Below are 24,955 nucleotides of genomic sequence, written 5' to 3'. Positions count from 1 at the left end.
TATAATATTCCTTCTGTGAGTACTCTCAGGATATAAGGAAACATCACCTCTGAAAATGCCTCAGAAAGACACACTTTTGGAAGTTGGCGGTGACCAGAAGTCAGGAAAGCTAAGCTGGGTGGAAGTTCTGGCTTTGCCACTAGGTCACCTTTGGTTTTGGGTCCCCCCAAAGACCAATTACTCCCCCCACCCAACTGAGTCTCATTTTTCTCAAGATAATGGAATCATTGGACTTGATCTCCAAGGTTTCTTCTAGTGTCACAGCTGTGTTTTTGTAAGCCAGTGGTTGATTAGTTTTCCTAAATGTCAAATTCTTATATCCTCCTTTACTCTTATTAACCCCTCCCACACACACACACATGCTTTGCCTCAGGAAAGAGCCACATGCGATAACAGTGTTCTTAGAGTTCTAGAATACCATGCACTCCCTTCTAGCATCTAGCAAGTTCACTTCTAGCCCTTCTAGCATTTTCAGCAAATGAGAAGGAGCTTCCCAGGGCACCCATGTCCCTCACCACTGGCCCCTTCAGCCAAGTGCAGAACTGCACATGGGAGCCTAACCGCAAATCTTTATTATTATCATTATTATTATTATTGTTGTTGTTGTTATTGTTTTTGTTATTATTATTATTGTCAGGCAATAATAATATTTTCCCCACTAGAACAAGTAAGTTCTGTGAAACAGAGATTGCCTGTAACATATTATTGTCTTCCCAGAACCTAGAACGGGGCCTGGTGCTCGATGTGTTTATTAGTATGAAAGGGGGGGAGGGAAAAAGGGAGAGAATGAGGCCATGAGTAAATGGTCCTGGAACAACTAAACAAAACTGATTCTCATCAGTAGCATTATTTCTACTTGCATGAAAGCTTGTTGTTCCTAAAAGACTTTAATCCATACCATCTGCTTTAATTCACCACGATAGGGCAGGAACTAGCCCGCTTTGCAGAGGTCCAGTCTAAACACTGGTGTCACCTGTCCCAGGTCACAAATATAATTGGCAAGTGTTTTCTACGTCAGGCACTTGTGCAGAGACCTAGATGATGCACGCGTATGAAGGTGAGCAGCTGGCTGGTTTTACACCCGGGTCCACAGAGATGCCTCGGGGGCCAGCCCTAGGTCTCGGTGTGGGTGCAACTCCTGGACCCCATCTGCCCTTGAACCAGGGATGCCCCCTTCCAACTGTTTCTCATTTCTGTCAGGCTTTTGCCTCAAGGTTGATTTGGAGAGAGGATTTCCCTACTACAATCCAGTCAATTAGATGATCCCCAACGGGTCTTCTGCTTTCCATTCCAGCTGATGACCTCTTGGGACCTCTCCAGTTTTAGATTCATATAGTCAGAAGCTGAGGTTTCCTGAGGGCTGGCTCACCCGCCCCCAGAACCATAACAAGGCTCTACGTGTAGATCTCTAAACAAGACCAGAGTACAGGGTATTTCCTCAAAAGCAGATTCCCACTGGGCTCGCATTCCCAGCCAAGCCTCCATCTCACATCCGGTGCTCTGTCCCCTCTCACAGCCCTGCTTATGTCCCATTTCTGCAGCACCTTCCTTCGGCCAGCTCAACGCACATGGAAAATAAACAATAACAGGAGTTTGGAAATTTGCCGGCCTCTCAGGGGCCTATGAGCCGCCACCCGCTACCAGGCCTCCATAAACCAAATCTTTTTTTTTTGTTCCCCTTTGTACAGATCTAAAGGGTGATTGATTTACTGTTGTTTTTTTAAAGGAACCCCTCAGCTCAGTGACCCATTAACAGCAGAACTAATTCACTGAGCTACGATAACAAACTTACACCCGCAAAAGCATATTCAAGGCAACCACGAGCTTTGAAATGTTTGTTTTCCTTAGGATCTCTGATAGATGAGGTGACAAAAGCAGCTGGATGAAATTCAAAATGCAGAACCAGATCGGGTTCTCAGGGCTGGGGACAGCCTCGCACAAGGGCCCTGCAGGCCAGGAGAGAGGCAGGCTCAGTGCCAGCTCAGCTGTCTGGGTTCCCTCCCTTCCTGGGTGCTTCATCCTTAGGTCTGGCCTCTAGTTGGAGTCCAGCACAGCACCGTCCAGTGCAGCCTCCTGCAAAGATAAAAGGGTTCAGTATCTATCCTGCCCACTGTGGCGGGCCACAATCATGTACATCCAGCCAGCGCTGCAAGTCTACATGGTGAGTCTTAAGGCACTCCAGTTAATTTCTATTGAAGTAGCTACACCTGACTGGCAGCTACCCTCCCACTCAGCAAAGGTATACAATAATCATGGAAGGCCTGTGACATGTCACACCCTATGGGAAATGCTGCATAGAATTATTATAGAATCCTCAAGATAACCCAACCAGGTGACGTGCTGTGATGACTGAACCCCTTTTATAGATGCAGAAAGTGTGGCTTTGGGAAATGAATAACTCAGCTTACCTTGTGGTCACACAGCAGAAACCAGGTTTGCCTGTGTTATTAATTATCCCTTGTTCTCTAGCTCTCTTTCTCATCCTGGGAAAGATTGAGAGGCCCCTAGGTGATCAGGTTGAACCTGCACTGGGCAGGTGATGGAAGCACATCTAGGTGAGTGCTAGCATGTATGGTCGCGATGAGGTGCTAGCTAAGCCCCGAGCAAGCACCCTATACTTGACTTTCTGAATATCAGCCAGAGGGAGCCCACCAAGGGCAAGCACTAGTTAGAGTCCCTGCAGAGTGTGGGACCTAGACCTTCTCCAACCCCCAGAGCCTTTTTATTATTGAGCTTGGCCTTTTAATATGTACGTACACTCTGAACTAATATGTCCACCTCTATGGAACATATATCTAGGGAGAGAAATCTGTCAGTGCATTTGAAGATTTAATCAAAAGGTTGTTCTTAGCAATGATTATTCTCCAAATACTAAATAGGCATGCAGGCATCCAACACAAATACTCACATGTATGAAAAATCAAAACTCTGCTTACTAGCCCAAAGAGAATGGATCACTGAAATAAGTCACAAGCATCCACCTGATGCAACATCGTATTGCCCCTGAAGACCACATGAAGGGGAATGGCAGGGCCACACCATAGTTCAGAATATAAAGTCTGGAGAGTGAGTACTTGAATTTCCACATAGTAGGATTCGATTGATCTAAGCAAGTTACTGCTTCCCTTGGAGCTTCTGTTCCTTCTTCATCGATACCATGGAGGACAGTCACACCTCCCTTTTTTGGTAGGTGGAGTCAGACAGATAACTGACTTAGAACTGTCCTCCATACCAAAATTAGTGCTCAATAAATGACAATTGGTAGGATTATGTGTTAATTGTTTAACACATGAGCTTTATATAACTTATAAGGCTTGCTATACACACACACACACACACACACACATTTTCCATAAGATGAATGTCTGCTTATGATAATGAGAATTATGTAAATTCACTGTAGATACATCCACTCATCATATCCATACATATTCATATACGCTAAATAGTAATTGTATTATCTCTAGGTAATGAGTTTAAGGTGATAATTTATGTCTTTGTATCATTTTTTGCAACATATTCTAAATGTTATACAATGGAGAACTGCCATTTTCATACTCATATAATGTTATTACTATTATTATCATTATCTTTTAAAAAGCAGGGACTTTTACAAAGGATGCTCAGTTATCCCGGCACTAGGAGGGAACTAGCCAGTTAAATGCTTTTATAGCTGTAGAGGCATGTAGCATCTATTCCTTATTTTGCAGAAGGTGAAAATGAGGGTGTCGAAGTCACTGGTTTGCCCTGGGGTCCATAGGGAGTGAGGCTCTGAATCTGCACTCTGAGCTATCGTGCACTGTGGCCTCCCAGTTCTGTTCACAAACTTGGGGCACTGGATCAACAGCCTGGGAACTGATGAAGGATCACTGAGCGCCAAAACCCCCAGTGTCCTTTCTGCTTAGGGACAGATGGAGACAGAAGTAAAGGAATGGACTAGCTGGTCCTGGAGACCAGGATCAAGTGGCCACACATGTCAGGAGAGGATAGAATGTGGTGGCAGGAAGCCAAGAGTGGCTGACTCTAGACATTAGCTAATTGAGACTGAGTCTTGTGATAAATGGAAGCCTTTTGCTATTTCACCTAAGATTCTGATAATAGTGCTGACTGTAAGTGATGTCCCTTGGCACTAACATTTCCTGACTTCAGCTTTAAGTTCAGGTACTTTTCTCTTCCTCTACGAGGCTGTATCACCTATCAGACTCCTTTTTACCAGGACACATGGAAAAGGCTTAAGTTTACACTATAAAAGGGTAATTGGGGAGAGGGGTAGACAAGAATAGGAAGAACAAGCAAATTAGGGTGTATTCGAGGACAAACTCTTCCCCAAGCACCATCATAAATGCTGGGGTGGGGGTACCTCAGCTCCTGGATCCCCACAACCCTGTGTAGTGGGGTTGCTTTAAATATCCCCAACTTATACATGAGGGAACTGGTTTTTAAGCTTACTCCCTTCTTCAGGAAAGGACTAACGAGTATTATTTTCTGTTCCTGAGTCTTAATGTACACAGCCATTCCTCTGCTAATAGGTTTGTTGGTTCTAATTTTTTTTTTTTTTACTGTTGTAAATGATGCTTAAGGAAACATTCCTATACCTACATTTTCCCCACATACTTTGTCCATGAGTATCTGTCTATCCAGTGAATTTCAATGTATGATAATGCTAGGTCAAAGACAATGAATCTTTTTCTGTCTGTCCCCCCCCCCTTGCAGTTTTCCAACACGCTCACACGCAAGTACACACACACTCACACTATTTCCAATCTTAAGACAGCATTTATTGAGCACGCTTACTTATCATGGTTCTTGGTGCTTTACTACCCTTAACTTCCAAGATAAGCCTGCTTGTTATCATCAACACGTCCACCTTACAGATGTGGAAACTGAGGCACTGAGGGTCTGAGATCTCTTGCCCACTTGACTCCAGACCCTTCATGCACTAGTCTAACTGGACAGCCATGTGTCATTTGCTGTCATCCCTCCTCCTGCCTCTGACCTACTCAGTGCCTTTTACAAGACTTTGAGGTCAAAGTGCAAAATGTTCATAGTAACTTTTTAAAAAATATTTATTTATTTATGCATACAGAACTGGGGTACAGGCCAGAGGTGCAAATGCAATGACAGGATTCACCAGAGACAGAGTGGGGAACAGGAGAAGTCAGCTGTACCATGTGGATCACCTCCAGGGTGGGACTGAACTCATGCTGAAGTGGCTTTAGCTTCTTAGTGCAGTGCTTTAACCCATTGTGCCACCTGGAGGGCCCCATAGTAACTTTTAAGGCAGATGTATCCATATACTGGATGATCTGCTACTTCTCATACTGAAATGTTTGGACTCTGTTCTCCAGGTGATGGGAACCATTCTTTGGTATGGAAGAAGTTACATGGTGGCATCTGGGCTTGAGAGAGAGTTACACTGTAGTCTCTTTTTCACGGTGGACACCAGACTTTTCTGCTTCTTCCAGATGCATGAAAGTCTTCCCCAGGGTGTTGAAAAGAGACTCTCAGTAGTTACTAAGGGGATCAGAAGTAGCTTCTGTGTTTAACCTCCTTGCATCCCTGCCCCTGTCCAAGCTGAATTCTCTAGTTCATGCTTAACTGCCCAGCACCTGCCCAAATGCATTTTCTGTTTGTTTGATAAGGAGGAGTGAGTTTATGCTGCAGGGTTCCCAGTGGTGGGTTTATTTTAAGATCTGGTGAGCCCCGTGCTCCTCTGTCTGGGGCCCAGCTGCAGAAAGCCTGACCAGGCGGACTCCCTGGGAAGTGGTGTTTTTGGAAACCACCCAAATAGTGCCCCTGGGGCCGCTGAATAAAGCTAATTGAGGGAGAGGTGGGAGGCAGTCTTCCCTTTGGGAGGAGGGTCTTGGTCCATAGCCTTCAGTCTGCATCTTATAAAAGAGAGAGTAGAACTGAAGGTCATTCGATGTAAAGACACTTAAGAGATTGTCTCCCAGCCCTTCAGACTCAGAATCCATTTCTATTTATCAAGCACCTGCAGGCTACCTTATCTATACAAGGTCTCATTCATGCTCACAAAGTCATATTGATGAGAAGCATGGCCTTGGTGTCAAGAATGTCTGGGGGGGGAATCTCAGATCTGACCCTGACTCATCTTCAGCATGCTCTTGTCCTGTATCAGTTCGGTTTCCCTTCTGAAAAGTGGCAACTATTATTGTATTTATTCCAGAAATTGTGGGAAAGTTCAATGTGTCCAAGTGAAGTGGCCTGGGCCTAGCTTACACCAGTCACGAAGTCAATGCCCATGAACAACCAACCGTGGGCAGCAGGTGTCATGGTGCGCAGTTCCAGCAGGGCACTGGGTCAGCATTTCTCTATGTTTGCCTGAGTCTGTCCTCACTGTCTAGGATGCTGTGCTCTAGGGTCCTGTGTTTCCCTCATCTAAAACCCTCAACTTTCCCAGTCTTAGCCTGGTGGTCTGATTGATCTCAATTATCTCCTTCCCTGGCTGCCTTGGGTCACCCTCCTTCCCCAACACATGGTTGACCAGCTTCGTAGCAACCTTGGTTCAACCCACAAGGTAACTTCCACTCTACAATCAGACTGGCAGCTCCTCAGCAGCAGGAACTCAACATTTCATCACTTCTCTGCTGTTGGCATAGAGTTCAGTGTTAGTAATAGAAGCTCCGTGGGTTTGTGTGAAAGATAATATCGTGACATCATGAAGAGCAGAATGAATAATACAAGTGGATGAAGGAAGGGGAAGGATGAGTGAAGGAACAGGGAATGCTTGAAAGAAGGAGTGAAGACAGGAATGAGTGAATGAAACATATGGAATGAGTGGTGAGGGAAGGAAGGAATAAGGGTTGTGTGACTTAGTGACCAGTGGACGTGGGGCCCCTGGAAAGCAGCCTGCCTTGCTCTTATCCTTGGCCATGACCTCTGTGCTATTCCCTCGCTAGTCTCAGAAGCACTTTTCAGTTCCACCCGCCCGCCCCTTCCTGCTTCCCCCTCACCTGTCTCTAGAAGTGATGACTACACTAATTTGTTCACAGACCATTAACTCTTGAGCACTGGAAGAGGCCAGCTCTGAGTTGGCAGGGGCTGGCGCTGGCTCTCAGAGCGCTGGTAGACGTCATCATTCTCTCGCATGCCCGCCTGTGCAGCTCCGTTCTCATCTCTCCCCCTGCCCGCTTGCAGATGACGACTGCACAGACTCCTTCACGCCCAACCAAGTCGCCAGAATGCACTGTTACCTGGACCTGGTCTACCAGAGCTGGCAGCCCTCCAGGAAGCCGGCACCCGTCGCCCTGGCCCCCCAGATTGTGGGCCACACGACTGACTCTGTGACACTGGAGTGGTTCCCCCCCATCGACGGCCACTTCTTTGAAAGGTGAGCGTGGCCTGGGAAGAGTTGCTCCCTCTCTCTGCCGCCAAGAAGGAGGCAACTTGGAAGGGAAGAAGCCTTGGAGAGGGTCATACTGTGTTTCTTTGTCCTTGGCTCAGTTTGTGCAGTGGGTACCCCTTAGCACAGTCACTGTAAATTTGGGGTCAGTGAATGAGCAATGGTAGCTAAAAGAAGGGAGTGAGTCAGAATACAGATTTTTTAAGCATGTGAGTGCTTAGCTTTATGTTATTAAATACCTGGAAACCTTTGCGATCAAGATGTGGGTCTGGTCTCTGTGAGCTCAGGAGCTGAAATTCCTCTGATAAATGTATACACACCTTCATATGCACACTACAGATTACATATTCACATGTCTCTGTGTGCAGACTTATACATTGCACATTAATGTGTGTGCATGTTTGTAATATATGAATTCAGTGCTTGTGCCTAGTGCTTCTTTGTAATGCTGAAGGAAGAATGTTTAGGTAGTCCAGAGGACGAAAAACAGGCACAACATTCCTCTCTTCTGTTCCCCTGATTGACACTATCTGCTCTATCACTTTGAGCAACTCTCTCTACTCCAACCAAGTGAGTCTAAGTCCCTCTTCCCCTAAAGGGTGTGTCTAGTGATGTCTCAGTGGCTTCAAGGTGAAGACCTGAATCCAAAGGTGTCTTGTAGGGCCTTTCAGCATTGAGATCTTCTGAGGAAGGAGCTCAAACTGTAAGGGGACCCAATCCAAAGGACCGTGGAAATGGATTAAGACCTCTTTTTAGTGCTTAAGTATAATGTGGGAATTTATATCTTACCCTCTCCAAGCCCAATAATGATGACATGACATAGATGATGGTGCCAGTAATTACCAGTGAAGGATTCATTGATAACACCCTATTGTTGTGTTTGTTACCTTTTGTTAAGGACTTACTCTGTCAGGTTCTGTACTGAATGGCTTATATGCAGGGTCTTGTTTAATCTTACCATTGAGTCTGTCCGGGGGAATTCATCATCCCCATTTGCTCAGGAAAGTGGGAATTGGAGCTGAAAGAGGTGGAGCGATTTAACCAAGAACACACAGAAGATGGTGGGGGCTGGGTTCACTCCTAGCTTCAGGGTCTTGTCTGGGGCTCCCACGCTTTCACTAAGTCCTACCAAAGCTCCAGTTAAGACAGAGGTGTTACTCACCCCCCACAAGGGTCACAAAAGGTAATGGGTAGCTCTCATTTATGGCTGTAAGTGTATACATGTATAGTATGAAAAGTATATGAGATTGTGGCACCACATTAAATTGGGACTCCAATTTTCACCAGCACCATCAGTCTCTGTTCCGAGAACCTTCATTTGTCAGCGTGTCGAATGTGATCTCAGGAAAGGAAATGTACTCTCTCTGCCCTCTACAGAGACCCCCTTTCCTCTGGCGCAGCCACCCTCACTGGGAGCTCACAGCTGGTTTGGGAAACCTCATGTGACACTTCAGAGTAGGCTTCCAACAGCCTGTAGATTTATTTATTTTTTCTGTGGCGATGAGAAGTATCAGACTTTTGGTCAAACCTTGGCCTCGATTTTACTTAAAAATGGAAGTTTTGTAAGTGAAGTTTCCTGTGTATGTATTCAATTTGTATTTCATAAAGCAGTTTTTGTCCATTAAATAAATACCATCTGATTGTTGGAAAGCTATTGGAGGGTTAATTGTTGTGTAATGAGATATGTCTCTATTACACAGTGCCCTCAGCTTCAATCAATATGTTTTTAATAACCTATAGTCAGTTGGTGCTTGAGGCTCTTACAATAGCTATTCTGTTCAGTCAAGGATTTCATAACGGAGTTATCATATGTTAAATTAAAACTGACATTTCAGAAACATGTCTAATTAGGGTTAACAGCTACGTAGGCCATAGTCTGTGTCTACAGGAAGTCAGTCCACAAGTTCAATAAATTGTTGTAAAGAAATGGAACTATTTTTATCACTCTCCCGTAGACCAAGTTTACGCTCATGGAAAGTAGCTTCATACAAAGTGCACCAGCTTTGATGTGAGGTTGTCTGTGCCCCAGTCTCGGCTTCTCCACCCATAGTCTGTGGGACCTCGGGTGAGCCAACCATCTCACCTCTCTGATCTTCTCTGACCCTTGGAGTCTTCTTCCATAAAAAGTTGCTAATTATACTCATGTCACCCAAGTTTTATGGGAGCTCAACAGGATGACATGCGTTATGCCTTGCACACACATTTGGTGTTCAAGAAATGTTAGCGTCCATCTTGGGCTTTCCAGAGCTGGTTAGCTACTTGCAAATTCTCTCCCCCTGCAAAACCTCTGGTGTTTTCCACTACATCCATCAATGCCAACCTCTCGCCCCTGGCCATCTTCATGTCCTCCTGCTGTTCCTCACATCTGTGTTCTAAGAGAATACAAGGGTTTTCCTTAAAAAAAATATTCAGATCCTCCCACAGCCTGTGTCCTCACACATGGGCAACTGAATAAATAATTCAAGGCCACCCCTGGCTTTTCTAGCTCCTTTATTGTTATCTGTCTTGCAAACATGTGTTGACTGGATGGTTTTATTTATCTGAACAATTGGATTTGACGCATTGGAAAGAGCACTGGACTGGGAACCCAGAGACCAGGCTCTCGTTTTTGTGACCTCATTCATTTCCAGTTCCTCTTCAGCCTGTTTTCTGATCTCTAAGCCAAAGAGAGTCTAGCCTTTCTCAACCAAATCTCCTCTTCCAAATTTCAGAATGCTGAAAATGACTTGAGTTACTATTTTCTTAGTTCTTACAAGGACAGTACTTAACTTGTACCATTCTGGATGCATTGTAGAGAAAGCCTGTCCAACATGGCTTGCTGCATGAATGGATGTTCTGTGTCTGTACTTTCCAATATGGTAGCCATTCGTCAATTGTAGCAATGGAACACTTAAAATGTGATGACTATGATGGAGGAATTGGATTTTGAAATTTATTACAAAACTTTAAGTTTAAGTCATCTTGTGTGGCTGCCTTGCTGGACAGCTCAGACTTGGTGCTGTCAGCTTCTACTCTCATAGAACCTGGTTGAGAAAGATGATGGCTGGCGGCATTTACATCCTGTGCATCTGTGACTTCAGTTGTCTGTACATGGGTGGGGTGCATCTCTGTGTGTTTCTGTGAATGTGTTTGTGTAGGTACAGGTGTCCATAAGCCTCAAATTCATGTCAAGGTATGGAACTTGTGTCCATGTGTGGAAGTGAGTTACTCAACTTTGCTTTTCTGAAAGATTACATTAATTCCTGATTTTGTTTACTGAAAAAAATCCAGAGTTTTTACTCTCATGGCAAAAAGCCAAAAGTGCAATCCAATTCAGTATTTGTTTTGCAGCACCCTCAACAGCATGGATGGCAACTCCAAGCTGTCTCTTTGGGATCTACCTTGTACAGGCTGTCTATTCCATCATGTCATTCCAGCTTTCACTGTGTGCTAGTGTGATTGTTATTTGGTGTGATTTGGTAGGTTATTTTTTCATCTGGGGATCCTAAACTTAGTTCCATCTAAGTAAATTATAATTGCTTCTTTGTTTTATACTATTTCAGCTTATCAAAAGTTACATAAAGGTGTTCTACTTTCAGGTAGCAGGGGAAACCTATATTCCTGGATGCATAGATACTGCCACATTTCAACTAAGCCTATATTGAGGCTGACTTTCTGAGCTATGGCTTGAGGTGATTACTTTGTGTTTATGGACCTCAGTTTCCTAATCTAATAGGATCATCATCCACCCTACACAGAATCACACCATTGTTTTATAATTGCTGGTTTTGCTTTTACTCTTGCTTTTCTTTTACTTCATTTCACTTTCTTTCCATTCATTCTACATTTATCACTCAGACTGATCTTTTTAAAATGTGAATCAGTTCAGATCATAACCCTCCATACCTTGCAACCCTCCCATGATTTTCTGTTAGTTTTATCTCTAATCACAGGTGGCCTATACGACCTCCCAACATCTAACTCTTGGCTACATGCTCAACTGGCTCTATTAAGGTTCTTTCTCTCATTTGTGACTCCTTCCACTCGGGATCTCTTCAGAAACCCTCTGGACCAAGACCTTTTATTCCTGCTTAGGTCCTTTAGAATTCTGGAAACTGCTTGAAATGTTTTACAGCCATCCTTCCAATCTCAATATAAATAAATGGTGTTCTCTTGATCGGATCTCCCATGACTGCCCCAATCTTAAGGAGATCAGTGTCATTCCTGTCCCCATTCTCTCCTGCATCACCACTTTACTTTCCTCCTAGAACTTATTGGTCAGTATTTGTGTCTTTACCTAATGTGTTTATAACTATTGCCTCTACTGGATGGCAAGCTCTGGGAAGTCAGGTACCATCACTAATTTACTCACCCTAGATGGCCAATTTGTACTTGTACACCAATAAACAAAGACTCTTCCATGACTGTCCACTGAATTTATAGGTGAGACCATGAACAAATATGTGAGTCAATGGTGTAGCTTTGTGCTCCACCAGAAGAAATGCAGTCTATGGAGCTCTCTGCATAGAAATCACATTTACTGTTAGATGAATATGGTGTCTTCACTCATATATTTATTGTAAACTTATGAAGTTCAGATGACTCTCTGTGTAGTATCCAAAACAGAACAGGTAAAGAGATAAAAGGAAGGACTACTCGATGGTCATTAAGGTCAGTGTAGTTCCTAATTCCTTCTCAGGATGTTGGTAATCTCATTGTGATTGGTAAGTCAATCACGTGACTCAGAGCTACTATGCAAGGACTGCAGTCATTGAAATGGAACTCGACCCTCCAAAGTAGTGCTGTGGAGATCTTTCTCTCACCACTCCTCATTCCCTACTTATGAAAGAATTTGTAGAGTTATTGTTATTGCTATCCCAAGGCACTTCCTGTGTATTCAAATATATAGAATTTTCAGAAAACCAGAAAGAATAAAAAAGGGGGGCTGTCATCTTAAATTCCACTATCCAGAAATTATAGCCAATAATATTTTTTCACGTTAAAGTTATTAGAGCAGCAGTAAGATGCTGTCATGGATTCGGTTTTGATACATGAGTTTGGTACTTAACAGTCTAACATTCACTTTCCATGAAATTTCATACTCCCTATAAATATTTTTGTAATAATTGTTCTGTTCACTATTCGATTGAATAGGTCAACCTTAGACTATTTAATCATTTTTTCCTCACTGTGTATTAGTGTGTTTGCAAAATGTCTATTTTTATGTGGTTTCCTATTTATAGTGAAAAAGCTGAAGATGCAAAATCTGCAAGCTGAGGATCTAACCTAGATTAGTCATGAATCCTAGCAACATGTCTGGTACTGATTCATTGTGTGTTGCCTATACATGTGTTGGCTGCTATATGAGTAGATAAGTAGGCCCTTGGCCTAGTTCAGATATAGGCTTGGGAATGAGCTCCCTGGCAGCAGTGTGTAGAGGAGGATGGGAGCACCAGCAGACTGTGAGTCTCACATGTACTCTCCCTTACCACATGAGCATAGGTGCTACAGAGATGTCCTGGGAAGGGAATGTTCTAAGACTTGAGATAGGTCTCATCTATGTATCCTTCTAGGCAGTCAAAGGACAGAGAATATCTTCAACTTCAACACTTTTTGATATCATCCCTTGTCATTCTCTCTGCAGAGGTGACTCAGTTTGCAGTTTGGGGTGCATCATTGTACAGGAGGCTCACCCTAAACCCTTCCCCTATGACTTTCACCTAAAAAGGTGAAGAAAAAAAAAGATCTTGAAGGCTGTTGTGCCAAAGGGAGATTGTACCCAGAATACAAGACTCTAGATGGCAGGGGAAGCCACCAAAATCTTTCATTTCTGGGGCTAATCCCTTTGAGGAATTGGCTCATTCCTTGGAAAGCTGCTAAACTGAATTAGATGACATGGTGAGGAAACTGCGTTTGACTGTCAAATGAAGGGCTGACTCATCCATCCGTAGAATGTAAGGGCTGGAAGGTACTTTAGGCATCAACCTGCTCGTTTTCAGCTGTAGGAAGTGAACCATGTCTTCTTCCTATTCAATGCCTACAACCCAAGATGGTACATAATATTGTTCTAAGAATAAAACTTGAGGCCACACAGGCAGATTTTCTCATAACCACATATGAAATTCTCAATGAACTTAAGAAATTAAGATCCATGCTCCATGCAGGCAGTTAGTTGTTGGTCTGTCAATTCTGTCCTGTTTGAAATTTAGAATGTATCTGCTGTCATAACAGAAGTTCATTGCTAGGCAGTGGAGAGAATCTTCATCTGCAACCCTATTCTAGAAGCTTTACTATGGATAGGAAGGAGATAATATGGAATTACATCCTCTGTCCTGTTGCCTTTGGCCTGCTGAAGTCAAGGACTCATTCACCTTTTGCTAAGTCGGTGCATTTTCCTTATTTCCTTGGCCTCCTAGAGAATTGGGATCAGCATGTGACCTCTGCCTGGAAGGGAGAATCCTGGTGCAGTATGCCTTCAATGCCTCCTCTCCAATGCCCTGTGGCCCATCAGGACACTGGAGTCCTCGGGAAGCTGAAGGTAAGCCAGCTCACAAGGTCATTGACAGGTTGGGGGTACAAAGAATAGCACTTTCCATGTAGATGAAGTAGAACTATCCCTCTGGTCATTTCCACCTCCCTCCTCATTTGGATGTAAGACTTCCCTGCAAGACCAATATAAATATTTTGTTTGTTTGTTTTCCCACATTTATAGAGACATACAACATTGTATAGATTTCAGGTAGAGAACAGGATGAGTTGATGTGCATACACATTGCAAAGTGATTACCACAATATGGTTAATTAATAAATCCATCACCTCACATAATCATCTTCCTTTTTTTTTTAAGAATATTTAACATTTCCCTCAGCAATATTCTAGCATTCAGTATAGTTTTATTCATTGTAGTTACTATGCTGTGATTTAGAATTCCAGGAATTGCTCATCTATAACTGCAAGATTGAACCCTTTGGAACAACATCAAGGCCAATACTCATGCAGTCATTCAATACACGTCTTTTGAACTTATGCATGCTCCTGAGAGTGTCACCCCAGTCTCTATATATGAGGACACAAAGGACAGAGGCATTAACTAAGTGCCCAAGGCCACACACCTGATACAGACACAGTCTCCGTGTGCATGTTTCTATGTGCTGGCAGTCCCAAGAGCCTATGGTCATCCTGGAATCAATACACATTTTTGGGGCTTCAAAGCATCAGTAGCCTTTGATTCTTCTTCAGTTATTTCTGGGAATCCCCAGGGCATGCTTGTATGTGTCACACTGTTCCTCTGTTTCTGCCACATGACCCCCTTCTGGGGATCCATCAGTCTCTAAAGACACGTGAGGGAAGCACCCCTTGATTACCACTGTTGGAGGCAGTGCCAGGACCAGGCCCTTCCTTGCTTACCATCTCCCATATCTCTGTGCCAGTGAGCTCTGTGCTCCATTTTACAGCAGCAGCCACTGCCAGACCCACATACCTGATTCCGGCAGGGCTGCTTGGACTTAGAGAATCGTGTGGAAAATCACCTGTTGGTTTCCTTCTGCAGTCTCTCTCTCGGGTTCAGAGCTACACCCTGAAACCAGGCAGAGACCTCTTCTTTCCCTCTTGGTCTTCTCTCTCCCCTCCCTTGCCTTCAGATTTACAACTAGAACAGCCCTCCTGCCTGCCTCTTGGCACCTGTGCAGGGCAGTTTCTGCCGTCTCACCCTGGGTGGGGATGCCAGACCATCCCAGCGGCAGAATCCGAGTCCTCATTGGGCCTCAGTGAAACCTCCTCCATTATTCTCTGTATTTTTAGAAAGAGCTTGAGAAGAAAAAGCCAGAGATAGAATAAAGCAAAGGAGAGGGGTCAGAGAGGAGAATGAAGGAGAAACATAACAGCACTGCACTTTGCTATCTTCAAAAGTAGCTTAAAATAAAAATACAAGACCAACCAGGCAACTCTAAACAAATCCATCTGGAATGTAAAGCAGAGGGATGCCTGGGAGGATCCCTCACTCAGCCTCACACAACCATAGGTTTCAGACTGCAAAGGGATGCCTGGGGTCAGCCAGCCAATTCCCACCCAGACCAGACGCCCCCCTCGGCCTTCCCCCACCAACAGGCACAGAGTCCCTGGCTTTCCTTTGCTGGCTCCTTTTGGTAGCAGTTTCTTCCTGAAATCTGCAACCAAGACTTTCCCACCCAAACTGAACCCACATTGTGTTCTCACAGAAGGTGTGTCTCTCCCCACGTGAAAAGACTTCAGGTCCTGGCGAAAGGTCCCCTGCCTCCTCTGTGGCCACCACAGAAGCTGAGGGCAGGTGTGGCACTGGGCACGTGGGCCCCGGCGAAGCTGTGCATCTGATGGGGACGTCAGATAAGTAAATAGGCAGTTAACTCCATGTGAGGAAGCCCAGGCCGCTAGAAGGCAGCCAGAAGAAGATCACCTCACTCAGAACGGAGACTCAGATTTTCTGGACAAAGTGATGGTCACCCTCGCCCACTAGGTGAATTTGAAAATGTGAAAGGAGTTTGGTGTTTTTAGAGCAGATGTTTTCTCTGCACCATCTGGAGGCGTATGGGGTCCCTAACAAACTTTTTAGGGTGCCCTCAAAATCCAAAATTACTTTCCCAGTTAGTGCTCAGACAGCGCTTACCTTGTTCACTCCCATTCTCTCCCAAGAGTACAAAGGAGCTTTTCAGTGGCTACCTGGAAGATGATGCGGTTACTGCTGCAGTAGCTAATGGAACACGTGATCCTGTGTTTCTGAATTTCTCAGTTTTAATTTATGGTGCGGTAACTACGAAGGGATGTAACTCACATAAACACAAGCTGTCAGAGCATAAATGGGATGGAAGCATGAAGAGCAAGGTGGGGCATGAGGGAGAGGTGGGAATGGTCAAGATGCATGATGAGAATGGGTTTGGATTTACAGCAGTTAAAGAGTTATGCATCTGATTAGGAAAATGGCTGCTCTGTTGGCAACCTGCTGGGGAAGGAACAGGCTAGTGGATAGAAAACAACAAAGTGACTTGTAGGAACCGAGAGGAGGAGGGTTGGTGGCTGGGGAGGTCAGTGCCAGTGAGATAAGAGAGAAGTCATAGAATTGCAAGATATTTGAAAAGTAGAATCAGCCACATTCTCCCCTTGAGACTTACTGGCCAACATCATCTTGGTTTGCTCTACCATTGTGTGAATGAAAAAATTTCCAGACATCTCTCCACACCTCCATCCAACCCAAATGTCGATTGGTTAAGTCTGTTCCTGGGTGTCTGTCCCTGATGCTCCTCCTTGTGATCTGCAGAAGGGGTTCAACCAGAAGTGCAAGCCCCCAAGTTTCCGAGCTGAGTCAGGCAACCCCAGGTTTTCCTTTAGGATATGTAAATTTAGTATGCACAGGCCAGGAAAAGACACTATTCTTTTTTTAGAGCATCCTATTACAGGCTCTGTGATCTGTTTGGCTCAGACCTTTTTAATATCCTTGAAGAAATAAACTTTTCCATGAGCCAAACTGCAATTTATTTCTCAACTCATTTTCATCTTATTTATCTTTGCGTGTTTAAGTTTTTGGACTTTCCAAGCTAACATAAAACTCCCAAATCCATGAGCCATGCCAGACGTATCTTTAGGGAAAGAGTCGGGGGATGGGGTGGGATGAAGACTGGACCCTGGTCCCAGCCTGGCCGTTCACATGCCCTGTGTCCTTGAGTGAATCACTTCACTTCTCTGAAGATGTCGTCTTGTCCACGAATGAACATCCTGTCAATGCTCAGAGCCCGTGGGATAGAACTCTTTTATTTTCATGCCCTCTTAGCCAGACAGATGATTCTTCATTCAACAAATATTTAGTAAACGTCCTCTATGTCCAACTTTAACTCTTTCCATGATCTTCAGCCAATTCTTGACTTTAGCCACAGAGCATGATAGTATTCAAAAAGAAGAAGCCCTGTTTTCCTATCTTTCTAGCAGAATCTTTATTTCTTAGATGACCATTTCTCAAGGAATTCAATGCCATGCTTTGTATGAATCCAGGAATTAGATAGCTGGCATCTGAATCTTTCAAATCCCAATTAAGATCACAATCTACAAGCATGAAATATACCAAGTGTTGAGTCTTCCAAGAGAGATGAACACACATGGCAACATTTTCATTTTTCCTTATTTGTGTCAGTCTTTCCCTGTCTTCCAGCCCAGAATACTTCAGGTGTGCTGAAGTATTCATCTGGAAGAAACTTGGCACCAAGTTTTGGTAACTATTTGTGTCAACAGCTGTAGCATATACACACAAATATGTATAATAATGTCTATGTAGATCTTCATAAATGCAAATTGGAATCAGCATAAATATATATAAATATGTTTCACACACATGTATGGTCTCATTTCTGGTGGACAGATTATATAAACATGTCACTTTTTCTTTAGTTGCCAGATATACAAAAGGGTATGTGTTAATAATAAAGCAACAGGAACTTTGTCCTTCCTTCCAAGCCTCCCTTCCTCCTCCTTCCCTCCTTCCTTCCTCTTTAATTTTTCTTTTTCTCCTTATCTCTTCTTCCTTCCTTTCCCCCTTCACCCCTCCTTTCTCTCTCCTCCTTTCCTTTCCTTTCTTCTTTCCTTACATCACCATCATGTACCCAATCAATTTCCCAGTAGTATCCAGTTTTCTTCTTAGGAACTTTAATTTGTCCTCACCTCCTCTGATGTTCCCTTCATCCAAGCCACAGTTGTGTATCTTCTGCATTCACACAGCTATCTTGTAACTGGTTCCATTCAAATAGAAAATCCATGCAGGCAGAGATCAGGTCTGCAGAAATGGTTTCCCTGGGGTGATAGCTTAGCACCAGACACAAATCAGGCACACAGTAATTATTCTTTGGATAGAAAGCTGGTTAAATGAGTGGATAGTGCCTGTGCCTCTTAACAGTGTTGCTATTTTTTAAAGACACATTTCATTTGTTGGTTTAAAACTCTTCAGTGGCTCTCCATCTCTGTCAGTATAAATTTAAAGTCCTTACCATGGTAAACAAGAATCTTCTCAAGGTGGAGACTTCTTGCCTCATTTCTTGCTGCTCTCCCATTACACTCAAAATCACGATCATCTCAACTGTCCCCCTGGCTTCTGATGCCTCCCCCTCCCAAGCTTTTCCTTCTTCATTCCCCCTTCCTTTTCAGAACAGAACTAATACATTTGCAAGCCTCTGTGAAATACCTCATCCCACTTGAGTTTTACAACAGCCCGGTGGGGCAGGTATCATTACAGAAGGTGACACAATGAAAAGCTGTGTAGTTGATATTTTAACCCAGCTTTCAGTGCTTCAAAGCCTGGCATGCTGCCTGCACCAACACTATCACATAATATTCTACTCCCCACCAGGGGATGGCTTAACCATCTGAGTCTCAGTTTCCTCTTCTGTGAAATGAGTTTCATAAGACCTGCATCGTAGACTTATTGCCAGGATGAAAAGAACTGAGGCATGTAACGTGTTTGGCCCAGTGCCCAACACAGAGAAGACGGCCGATTCGTGAAACCTGCTGTTATTAAAGGGGTTGCTGCGTTGGGAGTGGGTTGGATTCCATGAACCAGGGTGCTCTTTTTACTTGCCTCTGATAACCCGACAAGCGCAGGCTATGCTATGATTTCTACTCCTGTTTAACTTTCTCAAGCATAATGACCAGGCTCACCTTCCTGTCCTTTGGAAAGCATTTGTTCCCTCTGTGGATGTACAAGAAACCAGGGAGAAAGAATGCGTCAAACAGATTTGTCATCTTTTCCCTCCTGTGGCTTCCCACCACTGACAGTCGTTTTCTCCAAGGAAGAGGGGAGAAAGATGGCTCCATCTCTTGCCAGCTCCAGGAAAAAGCCCACAGAAGGGTGGAACGTTCACCTGGCGCTCACCATAGCACAGCGGGCTCTGGTATTCCATGGTGCATTAACCTTTTTTCTTAATTCCATAGAAACAAAAGTATCTTCATTAACAAATATTTTATTGAATATCCACTATGTGCATTGTCTGTGGACCAGTCATTGTAATAAGCAATGGCCATATGGCATTGAGTGAAAAAGAGATACAAAATAGAGACAAATATTTGTAACTTTTTACAGCAGTTTAATGACAAACAGGTGAATCTGGGGAATTTTTTTATATAAATATAATAGTTTATTTTTACATCATTTTGTACTTTTTTTTCATCTCAAGAATCTGGGGAATATTCTTAAGGGATATTAAAATACATATGCTGCCATCAATAGAGATTATTGAATGAATAAATAATGATGTATAGCAATAGCCCACAACATCTAGAGAATCGGGAACTCAGTAGTTTGGAGAATAAACAGGAAGAAAATCAAACTCGCCTAGGTAGGGAGTTTGAGTGTGCCTTTGACTGAAACAACTGGCCACCTCTAGCCAGTAGTTGCTGTCAGTGGTGAATGAATCCAGCCAAGGAAGTGTGGAAAGGAGCTCATGTCCAGCTCTCCTTGTCCTGATGTGCTGTCTCTGAAATGCCTTTGTGAATTTTCTTGTCTTGCTCCCCTTTCTTGTCCTTTTCTCTTCTCTTATACACTTGCACCTGGTATCTTCTCCCTTCTTCCTTGGCTGGCCAAAGCCAAGGGATACAGCGGCACTTAAAAGCCTTCCCTGGAATAGCTTATCTATGTTAAATGACTGTCTAGTTTCCTAATTGTGATGACTCCTGCTATTCTGTAACATTACCACAAAGCCTTTTCAGACAAAGGTTGCTTTTTTCCTTTTTCCTTAGAGACATCCAGCATCCCCATCCCCCACCAACTGCTGATGCTAAAGAAAAAAATAAAAAGAAAAGCGTGCTAATAGGACAACTTGAGATCCCCCATGCTACCCTTACCAGCTGATCTGTATCTCTTGCTAGACTCCCTTAAACAAATTAGAGTCAATCACCACATTGACTCCTGATTACTTTTCTCAGCTGTGCAAAAGAGAGCTCTCTAAGGGTCTAGGACTAATGATCTCAGTGGAGAAAAATTCAGAAGTCGTTGCAGACTGAGATCAGTGGGGATGAGGCATAGTATCCCTGGGGAAAGAGTAGAAAAATCCCTCCTTCCTTTCCCCCGCCCCTCACCCAGCCCTCCCCTTCCTGAGTCAGACTGGACAGAGCACAGAGAAGCTCAGTAGTGTGGAATGACCTCATATGGAGAAGGGGAGGAGGAGAGATAAAAGGACTCCGGGACTGTCTTCCAGCTCTGTCACTCATGGTTCTAGACAGTTTCCTCCCAGAATCCTCAGTCCAAGGGGAAGAAGCTCCTCTTTGCTAGAGACTTCTAGCTTTTCTCTCACTCCAGGTGGGTTATACCAAAGGCAATCCCACAGGGATTTTAGATTAGAGGCTCCTGCTTCCAATAGGGAGAATGAAGGGTATGAACTTCTTCAGGACGTTACAAAATTGGGTTCTACTACTGAGCTTTATACTTCAAGTTGTGAGATTTTGGTCAATCCATATTTCTGACTCTTATTTCCTACACCTCTGAAATGAGTCCTTGCAGAAGTAAAATAAGTCATGGGACACAATGGGTCCCCTCTTTTTTTTTCCATCTGGAGCAGCAAAAGCTACATGTGGGATATGAAGAAGGCAGGTTTGGGCATCAAATCAATAGTAAAACATATGAGTGTAGTTCTGACCAAGTGTCTGATGACTATTAAAATATTTACATTGCAGAGGTGAGGAGTACCTGGCCTCTGTGCATACAGTAAACTCACCGAGACACAGAATCTTCTCTCTGCTTTCCCCTTCTCTCGGAGTTCTAGTCATGTCCACCTCTTGTAAGGTCTGCAGGAAACCCAGAACCAGAATGAAGTTCTACCAAGGACTCAAACCTCATCTCTTCTCCTTAGGTCATCCAGATGTTGAACAGCCCTGTAAATCCAGTGTCCGTACCTGGAGCCCGAATTCAGCTGTCAACCCCCACACAGTTCCTCCAGCATGCCCTGAGCCACAGGGCTGCTACCTGGAATTGGAATTCCGCTACCCCTTGGTCCCTGAGTCTTTGACCATCTGGGTGACCTTTGTCTCTACTGACTGGGACTCTAGTGGAGCTGTCAATGACATCAAACTTTTGACTATCAGTGGGAAGAACATCTCCCTTGGCCCTCAGAATGTCTTCTGTGATGTCCCACTGACCATCAAACTCCGGGATGTGGGCGAGGAAGTGTATGGCATCCAGATCTACACGTTGGATGAGCACCTGGAAATCGATGCCGCCATGTTGACCTCCATTGCAGATAGCCCGCTCTGCCTAGAGTGTAAGCCCCTGCGGTACAAGGTGGTCCGGGACCCTCCTCTCCAGGTGGATGTGGACTCCACCCTACACCTCAATAGAAGATTCATAGACACGTAAGTGCACTTTTGGAATCAGAGATGAGAGAGATGTGAGGGAAGTCAGGTTGGACTGGAAGCTGGCTCATCATAGCCAGACATACTTCTAGAAACATAGCATCAGGTGCAGAATTGTCTTCACAAGGCAGAGTGGTGGTAAGAGCAATGCACAAGGAGGTCTGAATTGTGATCAGAGCTTTAATGTGTGGCACTAAGCCTCCTTGACTTGTCAGTTTTCCCAGAAGTAAAATGAAGGAGGTTGAATGAGAGGTAACAATGAAAAAGTTATTTATTATTAATAAAAATGGAAAAGCTAAAGTTAACTAATGATTTTTTCAAGTAATTTGAAGAAGATACATGAATTCTGATTGTTTTATCAATGCGTGATAAGGGGAGAATTTATAGCAGGTTGCCTAGAAGTCTGGCAAATCCCTAGGTGTTCATAAGAATGTTGCTGGAACATGACAACAATAGTCATGGCCCTTGTATTCTTTCCTGAGGTGGGAGAGAGGTTCAAACCATTTGATCTTTTAAGACTTCTTGTAGTTCTATAAGGATAATTCAGTAATTCATTTTGGAGATTCACTGCTTTCCTGGGAGATATACTTACCCTTAATACTTACTTCTCAATCCACCTCTGTATCGTCCATGCTTTAGAAAGCCCAGGGTTTATGTTTGATTAGAGAGGCCACCTAACAATGATGTCCTTAAGTGCTCTTTCTACTTGCTTGACAGTGAACTAAGATCTTCACATCTTTCACTCACTTAATTCTCATCTTTCACTCACTTAATTCTCTTCTCATTCAGAACCCTATGATTCTTATTTTACGAGAAGAGAAACTGCATCTTAGAGGTGCAAAGTTATGTGTCCAGGATCACACAGTAGAAAATGGTGAGAGCAAGACTGGAATTCTGTCCTAAGCCAGTGCACTGAATCAGTGTTCAGTTAAAGATGTGACTTCAGCTTCTGCTTTTGTCAAAGGCCTAAGGACATGAGACATCTAATGTGGGTGTCAGAAATCTATGAAGCCAGTCACCAAACATTTATTTAACATACACTATGTGCAAGGGACATAGGATGGGGACACTTTGAGTATTGAGAAAAGTGATAGCTCAGGAGTGAGATGCCTGTGTCTAGGCTCAGCCAGTCCACCATTAATATTAGGTAAGTCAGTAGAACTCTCTGAAGCTCACATTTCTACTTTTGTGTATTGAAGATGTTGAACTTAATGGTTTCTAATGAGACTTTGGTGGTTCTTTGGTTCTAAGATAATATAAGTCCCAATCTCTGTGCTGTCAACTTAAAAATATATACTAAGGCAGCAATCATTAATAGAAACCAAATTCTGGAGGAAACATTTAATCTTTTTATGAGCTGTAATCACTTTCAAAGACTTTACCAGGACTTCCTTTTACATGCCAGCAATTTATGTATATATCACAACCAAACCAGTGCCCATTTATTGACTTAGAGATGAAGAACATCTGTTAAAGAACTCAGAGGGAGCCCTGGGCTTGTGTTGGAGAATGTACTTAAAAGTTAAAGGATCGTCTTGCCTTGAAAATCATCCATCTCATCCATCTCCTCACTTGTCTCAAGTGGCAAAGTTCTATAAATATGCATCCACTTAAAATGTCCTTATAAAACAATGGAGAGAAGAAATAATATCCAAAACCTCAGTTGAAACACACTTTGCTTTTTTTTTATTTTCTGCTTTCAGTTATGAACCTGTAGAAGCTCAATGGGTTAATTAGTGTGAAATGATAAAAACTAAATGGAAGAACTATAACTACCCTGAGTTCTAGTCCCGGCTGCATCACATACATACTCAATGATCTTAGACTAGTCACTTATCCTCTCTGATCATCAGAAGCTTCAAATCTACAAGGAGATTTCAGTAGATAAGTGGTTCCCAGACTCAGTTGCACGTTATGGAAGCTTGGGACATTTTAAAATCACCTGCAGCTCACTGGCATCCCCTCCCCCTCGCCCCCTAAGGGGTTGATTAGAATGTGCACCAAGTTTAAGAAATTCTGCCTTAAATCAGGTTCCTGACATGTACCCCTGAAAAGTGGCACCATCATCACCTAAAAACTCTGAAAGTCCAGGTTTTAAGCCCCCTCCCAGCTGAACCAGAAAAGTGAGACCAGAGTCCCTCCAGACCTGATGTTGGTTAAAGTGTAGTAGCCACTGTTCTAAGGTAGCTAAGGCCCAGCCATCTTCTAGGTCTCTTTCATTCACTCAACTACTCCTTTGATTGACAGATAAGTATTGAGAACATTATAGGTGCCAGAGTTCGCCCCGGGAGCTAGAGATTATAGTGGTTACTCAGACCTGGCCACTTTCCTATAGATATACAAGCTTTAATGTTAGTTTTGAATGCAATCATTTTTGTTGAGGTAATAATGATTTACAACATTGTGTATATTTTAAGGGTATAGGCTCACACCTCTTCTTGTCATTGGACACATAGTTGTTTCCATAGTTTGGCTCCCGCAAATAGTGCTGTGGTGGACATAGGTGGCAATCGTCTCTTTCAAGTCATGTTTTTGTATTTTTTAAATGCAAAATACAAAAGGAATGGGCTTGCTGAATGTATAGTAGATCTATTCTCAGTGTTTTGGGTGCTCACACTTAGTATGAAGACTATTAATATTTGGTAAAATGCCAAATTACGTGAATATGCTTCTAAAACTACCACTATCTGGGTCTATGCTTTATGTATCATTTGTTGTTTCATTTACTTAGCATATATCTTTAGTTCCCACTACAAGACAGCACAAAGGCTAAACTGAAGTCTTCACTGGCCTTCCTCTCTGTCTCTCTTGAGTCCCAAAGAATTTATTGGTGACCTGGACTGGATTGGACTATGTTTCCTGACCTGAATGTTCTCTGAGTCTCTGAAAAAATCAAACATCATTCCAAGTCAATGTACAATTTCAACTTCTTTATCTCTTGGTAATTTGAGTTCTGAACTCCAACACAAATACCTCTTTGTGTGTGTGTGTGTGTGTGTGTTTTGCTGCTTTCACATTTTTTCCATATCAAATAAATTGGCTCTTATACAAGTTCTATATAAAGACTGTTGTGGAAAAAAAGAGGAGCAAGAAAAAAAATGCTTATTTTTTTCCTTCCCTGACTCAACCCATTACATGATGCCCTTTAACCTTTGTCTTCATTTTTTTCTCTCAACAAAAATATTTATTCTTTCTGTTATCTATACTGGAGATAGTTTCCCAAGGTATGACATTGATGAAGGGAGAGACTTCTGTGC

General features: G+C 43.3%; 1 protein-coding gene across 1 annotated transcript in view; it reads left to right on the top strand.

The window, feature by feature from the left end:
• PAPPA (pregnancy-associated plasma protein A, pappalysin 1) overlaps positions 1 to 24,955 on the top strand; it is a 223,581-nt gene that overhangs the window by 55,188 nt on the left and 143,438 nt on the right. The window contains exons 5-7 of the mRNA XM_012721479.1: positions 7,159 to 7,351; positions 13,759 to 13,880; positions 21,200 to 21,698. Coding sequence (XP_012576933.1) covers positions 7,159 to 7,351; positions 13,759 to 13,880; positions 21,200 to 21,698 — 814 coding nt within the window. The remainder of the gene's footprint in view (positions 1 to 7,158; positions 7,352 to 13,758; positions 13,881 to 21,199; positions 21,699 to 24,955) is intronic.

Source organism: Condylura cristata, unplaced genomic scaffold, assembly GCF_000260355.1.
Source record: "Condylura cristata isolate star-nosed mole 26May11 unplaced genomic scaffold, ConCri1.0 scaffold00006, whole genome shotgun sequence".
In the NCBI taxonomy this organism is placed as follows: Eukaryota; Metazoa; Chordata; class Mammalia; order Eulipotyphla; family Talpidae; genus Condylura; species Condylura cristata.
Note: the sequence above shows the minus strand (reverse complement) of the source record. Positions and strands in the feature narration are given on the sequence as shown.